Source organism: Gastrolobium bilobum, unplaced genomic scaffold, assembly GCF_033153095.1.
Source record: "Gastrolobium bilobum isolate Gb01-03AN ecotype WA unplaced genomic scaffold, APGP_CSIRO_Gbil_v1 utg8278, whole genome shotgun sequence".
NCBI lineage: Eukaryota > Viridiplantae > Streptophyta > Magnoliopsida > Fabales > Fabaceae > Gastrolobium > Gastrolobium bilobum.
This window is the reverse complement of record NW_026896151.1, coordinates 172,359-181,936: the sequence shown is the minus strand read 5'-3', so window position 1 is coordinate 181,936 and position 9,578 is coordinate 172,359. Positions and strand designations below refer to the sequence as shown.

The 9,578-nt window shown below is 34.8% G+C and overlaps 1 protein-coding gene across 1 annotated transcript; it reads left to right on the top strand.

Annotated features, from left to right (window-relative positions):
- The first annotated feature begins 1,048 nt into the window (after positions 1-1,048).
- LOC133298027 (phytosulfokine receptor 1-like) lies at positions 1,049-4,363 on the top strand. The gene is made up of 4 exons (XM_061497263.1): positions 1,049-1,347; positions 1,427-2,239; positions 2,819-2,911; positions 3,061-4,363. Exons 1-4 carry the CDS (start codon positions 1,170-1,172, stop codon positions 3,861-3,863), a joined length of 1,887 nt encoding a protein of 628 aa, XP_061353247.1. The 5' UTR covers positions 1,049-1,169; the 3' UTR covers positions 3,864-4,363.
- Positions 4,364-9,578: the final 5,215 nt, after the last annotated feature.

Below are 9,578 nucleotides of genomic sequence, written 5' to 3'. Positions count from 1 at the left end.
TTATAGAGGTTACTCTGCCCGATTTTCGTCTTCGTCAAATACGAATTAAATTAGGAGAAGTATGCAATGTGAGATATCATGTGAATTAAGATTAATGAAAAATAAAAGAAAAAGTCGGCTCGTATTTTCGTAAGTTAAGTCTTCCGTTGTTTCTGTTTGTATCATATGTATGTTAATTGAATCGGCTCGAGACGGGGATGTTACAGGTACTACCTATACTAACAAGATGCATCTACTTTTCGGTAGCCCGGAACGAAAGAACTCCATAGTTAAGCTTGCTTGACTTGGGGCAATTCTGTGATGGGTGACCTCCTGGGAAGTTTTTCCGGGAAGTGTGCGAGTGAGAACAAAGCATGCTGAAAAGTCTCGTGTTAGTGTGTGAGGACAGTAGTTGATCCTTGCAAGTTGTCAGGCATTACAAATGTCATTATCTTTTTCTTTTCTTTTCTTTTTTTTGCTAGGCCATATTATTTAATTATGACTAATTATTTTCTTACTATTTATATAAAAAATTTAAAAAATATTTATTTATTAACAATGTGATCACACACAAGTCAATTGCAGTTAGAACAATGAACCTTCCAATTAGGCTCTTATTTACAGTTCCATCATAGCCCAATTTTCTCCATCATCCTTGAACAATTTCTCATTGACAGCTAAAGATGTGGACCCTTAGTTGACCAGCAAGTCATCTGCAACCATATTATCCTATCTCTGCTTTTGGCGTGTGGTGAAAGTTATAGAACAGCATCTTAATCATCAATATAATTTCTATTCATTTGGAAGATCATTTGGACGGGGGCAAGTAATCCAACAATTCCTGAGTTTCAATAGTACGTTGTCTTTTTTTTTCTTTTAACAGCTTTCTTGGGATTCCATGTTTTACTTTAGTTAATATACATGCTCTTGACCAATGAATATATCGTTATGCTGCTCATGTTTTCTTAACTACTCTTAGAACCTAAATATCTTATATGTGATGTTTTACAATTAATAATTGTAACTCAATCTTAGTATAAATCATATTTTTCATCTAATTCCGCTTGAATTTTCTTTGATCTTGTTTGAACATGAATTAGACTTTATACAACTTAATATACATACAAGATTTGCAATTCTAATTAGCCTTTTCCTCATTCAGCATAGGTGCTACACTTAGTAATAACCTTATGAGGTTGGGGTGTGATCTTTTTGAGTGCTGCTTCGCTAGCTCTTCTTCTGGCAAATTTCCAAAGCATAGTAAGTTGAAGTGGCCAATCCTTCCCTATAAGAAACTTGCAAAAGCAACAGATAATTTTGATCAATGTCATATACTTGAGAAGAGAGGCACAGCAACAGTATATTATGGTAAGAGACTAGGCCATAGCCTTTTATATGAAAAAAATGTAAGCACAAATTTTTCTTCTGATGATTTACTATGTTATAGGCAAACTTGAAGATGGGCGTGAGATTGCAGTCCAGTGCTTTCATGAAGACAAGCGTCACATATTAGAACAGTTCATCAATGAAACTGTTATCCTAAATTACTTGCCTCACAAAAATCTTGTGTCAATTTACGGGTGGGCCTCTCATCCCAAGGAATCCATGCTAGTACACGAGTACCTATCCCATGGGACTCTTTATGCTTATCTTCAAGGTGATATAACAAAATATAACACTGATTGGCTTACCAGATTGAATATTGCCATTGATACTGCAAATGCATTGGACTATCTTCACTATTATGGCATCATCCACCGTAATGTAAAGTCCAACAATATATTTCTAGATATGAACTTTTGTGCTAAGGTTGGTAACTTTCATTTATCAAGAAAACTTCCAGAGGGTGTTTCTGTCTATGCTACCCATGTTACAAGTGAAATAATAGGATCACGTGGTTATATAGACCCAGATTATGTGTCAAAAGGTTGGCTTAGTGTAAAAAATGATGTTTATAGCTTTGGGGTGTTGTTGTGTGAGCTTATATCATCAAGGCTTGCAAAATATTGGGTTCGGAGTGAAGAGGATAGTCTTGCTACCCTTTTAAGCAGAATTGTTGAAAACCAAGCTTTGGTTGAGCTGGTGGATCCAAGACTTGGCTTCCAATCAGACCTTAAGATCAAGCGGATGATAACTGCTACGGCTGAGCTTGCATTTAGGTGCTTGCAATGTCCACAAGAATTAAGGCCAAACATGGAACAAGTGCTAGAGATTCTCAATGGCATAAGGCAAGGGAGATATGAAACAAACCCAATAAAAGGTGTTTAAGACCATCTTTTGTCCCTTTTCCACTCTCATGGCTTTCAGCTACTATGTGTTTTGGTGTTAACTTAACAGACTGTGGATTGGAACAATGACCATTTTGCCATGCCTGGCCAAAATATTTACCAGACTGCCACGCCAACAGTAAATTTTCTCAGAATGTCACGTGGCATAATTCGCTATACTGTGCAGTGAATTATGCTTGCAAATAATTCGCTACACAATGTAGCGAATTATGCCATGTCAGGCTGCACAGTCAGCAGTAATGACACATGTCAAGCAGGCAGTAATCCAAGCATAATTCACTATACAGTGTAACGAATTACTGCCTGCTTGACACGTGTTATTTTTGCTGACTGTGCAGCCTGACATGGCATAATTCGCTACACTGTGTAGCGAATCATTTGCAAGCATAATTCGCTGCACAGTGTAGCGAATTATGTCACGTGACATCCTGGAAAAATTCATTGTTGGCGTGGCAGTCTGGTAAATATTTTGGTTAGGCGTGGCAAAATGGTCACTGTCCCCTGTGGATTAAAGTTTTTATTAATGCCTTTTTATAATCCTTCCATCTCAGCTTTCAAAATCTTCCACTTTGCTGAACTTGAAGAAGCTACTAACCATTTTGACACTTGCCTTGGAAGGGGAGGATTCGGCATAGTCTACTATGGTAAGAAGCTAAAAACACCTCCGTGCATATTTTAAAGAACAAATATGATAAGTGCACATCTTATTTTTGTTATCAAATTTACACTTAGTCTCAATCTCTGGTGTATTGTTCTTGTAATCAGTCCCTAATAATTCATGGATATGTGTTAGGAAAACTTCAAGATGGGAGAGAGGTTGCAATAAAACGTTACCATGATGAGACAGACAAAACCATTAAGCAATTCATGAAAGAAATTGAGATCTTAAGTCTCTTGGACCATCCAAATCTGGTTTCACTTTATGGCTGCAGTTCTCGTCATAGCAACAAACACATGCTAGTGTTTGAGTACATTTCCAATGGCACTCTTTCTAAGCATCTTCATGGATCTTCTTGTGGTAAACTACCATGGCCTAGTAGATTGAACATTGCCATTGAAACTGCAACTGCCTTGGCATATCTTCATGACTCAGGTATCATCCACCGAGATGTGAAAGGAAGCAATATTCTTTTGGATGAGAATTTCACTGTCAAAGTTGCAGATTTTGGACTCTCAAGGTCTCTCCCAGAGTATGTTACTCGTGTTTCAACTTTTCCAGTAGGAAGTGGTGCTTATATAGATCCAGACTATTATGAATCTGGAAGGGTCAGTGACAAGAGTGATGTCTATAGCTTTGGGGTGGTATTGTTTGAGCTCATATCATCCAACCCTCCAAGTTTAATGGATGGCACAGAGTGTGTGACTCTTGCCCAGTTTGCAATGAGTAAAATGTTAAACAAGGCATTAGAGGAACTAGTGGATCCAAGTCTTGGGTTTGGTTGTGACAAAGATGTAATGGAAATGATAACAGCAGTGGCAGAGTTAGCATTTCAGTGTGTGCAGTGTCCCAAGGAACTCAGACCATCCATGAAACAGGTGCTAGAGACTTTGGAGGGCATAAAGAAGGGGACATGGGGATTCAACCAGATAACATAGTCTTTAATTTATGCTAAAACCTCGGAAGCCATCTATTGAACCATTCGTTTGTGTTCCTTTTCTTTTATTGGATTATCAAATCTGAGTTTGAAAACTAAAATTTCTTGCACCAATAATCTTTTTAAACTCGGAGTGATGGCTAGTATTGCATCAATCCATTGAAAATATCACACAGTATAATACTCGATAAGTTATGTTTACAGCAGGATATGAACAATAAATTTTATATTGTTACGAAATAAATAGATGTTTCACTCCATACCTCTACACCTTCTCCGTTATAAATAGGGTAACCACCTGTATAGGTGAATTACTGTTCACGTACTAGCTTTTTTCCCCAAATACTGTTTATGGATACTGTTCATACATGTGATTACTGTGTATAAATACTGTACAAATAATAAAAATTCTTTTCTATAAATAGGGAATTCCTCTATTGTTCCCTACAATTAAAACTGAATACATTTTTTTTTCTTTTTGGAATTCTACTCATTTCTCCTATATTTCCTTAATTTTATTGGAATGCTACAAAAGTGTGTTACGAATTTTTTAGTTTTTATTTTATTATCTTGCTATTGTTGCTAGACTAGTATTTGAATTTGTTTGAATAAGTCTTGATAGTTTTCACGAGCCTAGCAAAGTGGGTAGAGGTAGTTTTAGGTGGTTCCTATTTTCATGCATTATGGCTTTCATGTGTAATTGTCTATTTAATTAGAGTTTTTGATTAATAAAACATAACAGTTGAAAATATTAGTTTGGCACTGTATGCAAGCAAGAGGTCAGGCTTCCTCAGTAAAGCCACCATTTTTTCTTTCTTTTTGCTTTGCCATATCTTTGTTTTGCTATCCTTGTGTTACAAAAATAGCCAAGATAGAGAATAAAACCCAAAGAGAAACTCTTGTACGTACTAGCTTGGTATCAAAGCACAGGCATGGATGAACGTGTAGAGAGATTGGAAAATGCCATCCAGTCCTTGTCGGAACAATTTAAGGAAATGTTCGTTCAACTTTCCAATAGGTTGGATGTTATGGCCACCACACCAACACGTCAAAAAAAGGATCATTCTGGAAGCAGCTCCCACAATGCTTCAGAATCGCACAATGCTTCAGAATCGCACAATGCTTCAGAATCTCATGCAACATACGCTCCCAAGGTGGTCAAGTTGGATTTTCCGCGATTCAATGACAATGAAGACCTAACTAGTTTGGCTATGCCGAGCTGAACAATTTTTCCAATATCATCACACCTCAGAAGAAGAAAGAGTTTCACTAGTATCTTTCCATTTCACATGAGATGCTCAGTTGTGATACCAATTACTCATCCAAGACCATTCCCATATCACTTGGTTGGAGTTTCGGGAAGAAATACTGCATCGCTATTGGTGATTTCTTTGGGGAATTGACCAAGTTCGAGCAACATGGTACGATGCAAGAATACCAAAGCCAATTTGAGAAATTGCTCCCCAAGGTTGGACGATTGGAGATGTCAAGGCAAGTAAGTTGCTTCATAAGTGGACTCTCTGAGACTCTTCGGACAGATATGCAAGCAAATCGACCCACTTCCTTATCTAATGCTATTGTGCTTGCCAAATTGTATAAGGCACGAAATAGCCAGATCTCCCCAAATACCACAAGTCCAACCCTTTCCCTCATGAATAACCCAACCCGGAGTGAAAATCCACCGATCAAACAATTATCCTTTGATGAAATCTCGGAACGAAGACGGAATGGTGCTCTCGTTGTAATGAGACTTATGCATTGGGTTGCCGTTGTAAGAAGTTAGTCGGAATTCACGCTGTCATGGAGGGTAGGGACGGAGAAGCTGAGATAGAGCTCAAAGAGAAGCCGCCCGATATGGGAAAATAGAATAAAAATATAAGGAATTACTCTTGAGGACAAGAGTAATTTTTAGGGAGAGGGAATGTTACGAATTTTTTAGTTTTTATTTTATTATTTTGTTATTGTTGCTAGACTAGTATTTGAATTTGTTTGAATAAATCTTGACAGTTTCCACAAGCCTAGCAAAGTGGATAGAAATAGTTTTAGGTGATTCCTATTTTCATGCATTATGGTTTTTATGTGTAATTGTCTATTTAATTAGAGCTTTTGATTAATAAAATATAACAGTTGAAAATATTAGTTTGGCACTATGTGCAAGCAAGAGGTTAGGCTTTCTCAGCACCATCTTTTCTTTCTTTTTACTTTGTCATTTCTTTGTTTTGCCATCCTTGTATTACAAAAATGACCAAGATAGAGAATAAAACCCAAGAGAAACTCTTGTACGTACCAGAGTGAGAGCCCCATGACCCCAACCACAAATCTAACAACTCCAACCACAGCCATATCATCACCGTCTTCAACCACCATCCTCCGCCGTATTACCCTCATGGGTACCAAGCAGTTCCCGATTATGCAGTTGCTGAAGGAAGACCTGCAAGAGAACGCCGCTGTTCGCTGCTCCACCGAGAACCTCGTTCTCTGCAACCTCTGCGACTCGGACGTTCATGCCTCGGTGGCACCGCCGCTCCATCACCATCACCACTGCCTCGAGGCACTCTCCGGCTGCCATTCCGTTCTCGAGATTGCAGGGCCTCTCTTTTTCCTTCCTCTCTTGAAACACATAACGAGTAAATGTCAAGATGACAAATAAATCTAAACATGTCCCGTTTTTCCATTTTGGATCTATTATTACCCATTTATATTCAATATTGTTATTATCTCCTTTACTTTGAAAATGCCTCTAACTACTCATGTTTGTTTTTGCTATTATTTTCTTTAATATAATTAATTGTGATGGACCTGATGCACTGTAACCAAATGATATGGATTGTGGGATTTGTTTGATATAATAGGCTATACGGATATATTACATTTTTGCCATAGCATATTTCTTTTTGATATTTAATGTTATTGTGCATTTGTGACTTAATTTCAACATTGTATAAATATAAATACACTTTTTTTTGTTTTTGGTAATCAATATATATACACTTCTACTCTTGAAATAGTAGTAAGAGTTTAGAAATCTTTATTGGATATTTGAGAAATTATGCCTCTGATTGATTTGTGTTTTCAAATACAGTTTTTAAATTTTAAAAACAATAAAATAAAAAATTTTGTTTGAAAAGAATGTTTTCATGCATCTTGTTTTAAAAACTGTGTCTGTGTTCAACTTCAGCATGTTTCCCAAAGTTGTTTCCTGGTTTCTTGTTTTGTGCGGTAGCATTTATGTAAATAAGGGGATTCATTAATGACATTTTGGTAATTAAATCAATTTTTTTATTTTAAATTATTTTGAGATGGAAATCTTGTAAATATAAGGGTTCATTAATAGCATTTTTGTAAATAACTACATCTTCTTTATAACTTTTAAACTAACCCTATTCAAACAAGTTTTATTGTTTTTTTATCCTCAACATCAGTTTTCAAACTTTATTCTCAAAATAATTCTTAAAAACAAAAACACATTCAAACACACCCTATATCATTTTGTTTTTGAAACAACAGTGAATATTTAACAATAATCCTTATTACTAATTTAAGAATTTGTCAGCATAGTAATATGTCAAATGTTGAAAAAATAAATTTTCACATCTTAAAGTGGGTGAAAATAATTATAATTTTATATCTATTGGTTCAAAAGTATTGCTTGAAGCAATTGTCAAATTTATGAAAGACTCTAGCTATTTTAAGGGCTATAAGCACTAGAAATGACACAACCTCTTAAAGGATGATAGAAAATTCAACATTAGGTCAAATTATGAAAAGGAAATAAGTCAAACAAAAATAGATAATGAAATGAATATGACTAATTAAATTAAAGACAAGCATGGTGAATCTCATGGAAATTACTCCTATTGCCATAACCACTTATAAGACAAACAATATATTTGTCGGTTCTTGCTCCTGAAGTGCACATACATATTTAGATTAATGTTTCTTATTTTTTTATTGGTTTTAACATTTCTAAAGTGAATGTAGATAAGTTATCTACATTCGTTCCCAAAACGACGTAGTTTTGGATTAAAAAATTAAAAAATTATAATGAAAAAGACTATTATAATTCTGAAATAAATTATAATTACAAAAATATCTTGATTTTCGCCTCAAAATGACGTCGTTTTGGGCTCAATGTAGATAAGTTATCTACATTGACGGTAGAAAAAGTGAACCATTTTTATTTTATATTGATTTAATTCATTGCTTAATTTTTATATATTTTATTTATGGTGATTTTATTATTGAGAAACATAATTTGTCTTACATTAAGCTTGCTAATTTTGCTAACTTCTTCCCACTTATTTTATCTACAATGTGCTTGATTAACATTTAATCCAATCATTTGTATTAAGCCTCTCATGTAATTCATCTGAATTATATAAGATTAAATAATTAATAGTATACCATTAGACGTATTATAAATCAGGGTTATTATTTTACAACTTAAAAGGGAACGGTTATAATTTAAGACGGATCCTCTTACCATCAAAAAAGTTTACAACTCTTACAACCAATTTAATTACCGTTGATTTTCGTCAATCTAACAGTTATAATTTATTAGCAATTAATAAATGTGACACAATAAATGTTATTAATTTTCAATAAATTATAACCGTTAGATTGACGGAAATCAACGGTGATTAAATTGGTTGTGAGAGTTGTAAATCTTTTTGGTGGTAAGTGGATCATCCCCCATTATAAAATACTAGAGTGGTTTCTTGTTTAATTGGTCATAGTCATAATTTATCTAATTTCTTTGTTTATGTTCTTTACCATAGTTGTTCCTCTTCCATTTATATTTGTTTAAGAACCTCACTGCAACTGAGTCATCGATTACCAATAGTCATTGACTTATGCTTTCATGATAGATAGTCTACTTAGCCAAGACAGCATTCGCAAATACTAGTAATTACAATTTTTTTTTCCTTTTAAAAAAAAATCATCAATGTAGCTGATTAGCAGGTATACCACCAAAGCATAGGAATGGTTGATTAAAAAATATTAAACAATATTTTCACTTCTAATAAACCTTTTTCTATCTTCACTCTCATGGCATCATCCACTCTGATATAACTTCAGGCAATATTCTTCTAGATAATAACTTTTGTGCTAAAATTTCTAACTTTCTATTATCAAGGAAACTTCTCGGAGGGAGTTTGTGCCAATGTTACTACACATGTTACAAGTGATATAATAGGAACATCTGGTTATATCAGGAACATGGCTGCAGTGGCGGACCTACCTATACGCCAATGTCCGCAAGTGCGGACATAAACTTCTGGAAATTTTTTTTTTTTACAAAATTGACGAAGAAAAAATGAAGAAGAAGTGACGGCGGCTTACAACTGAGTGTATGGAAATGTTAAATGTGAATATTAGATTTTGTAAAAATTGGGCCGGTTCAATCTTTTTTTAACTTAATGGGTCAAATCTAACTTAATACCCTGACTTAATGTGAATATTAGGCTTACAGAATTGACCAATGCTTTTTAAACTCAATGGGCCGGTTATAATTATTTTTTTCAGACCCAAAAGTAAACTTTATGCTTATTAAAATGTGATTTTATAATAAGAGTACATATCTTTTTTGGTCCTCAGCAAATCTCACGATGCCTGCTTTAGTCTCTAGCAAATAAAAAGGGTATTCGTGGTCCTTAAGAAATTCAAAATGGACCAATTTAGTTGAAATCGTGGTCCCTCACAAATTCAAAAAAGA

Excerpts from the sequence above, each read along its gene's own strand:
- LOC133298027 (XM_061497263.1), top strand. The coding sequence starts at position 1,170 with ATGAGGTTGGGGTGTGATCTTTTTGAGTGCTGCTTCGCTAGCTCTTCT. Across the intron at positions 1,348-1,426 it reads CACAGCAACAGTATATTATG|GCAAACTTGAAGATGGGCGT; the intron begins GTAAGAGACTAG and ends ACTATGTTATAG. Across the intron at positions 2,240-2,818 it reads TGAAACAAACCCAATAAAAG|CTTTCAAAATCTTCCACTTT; the intron begins GTGTTTAAGACC and ends CTTCCATCTCAG.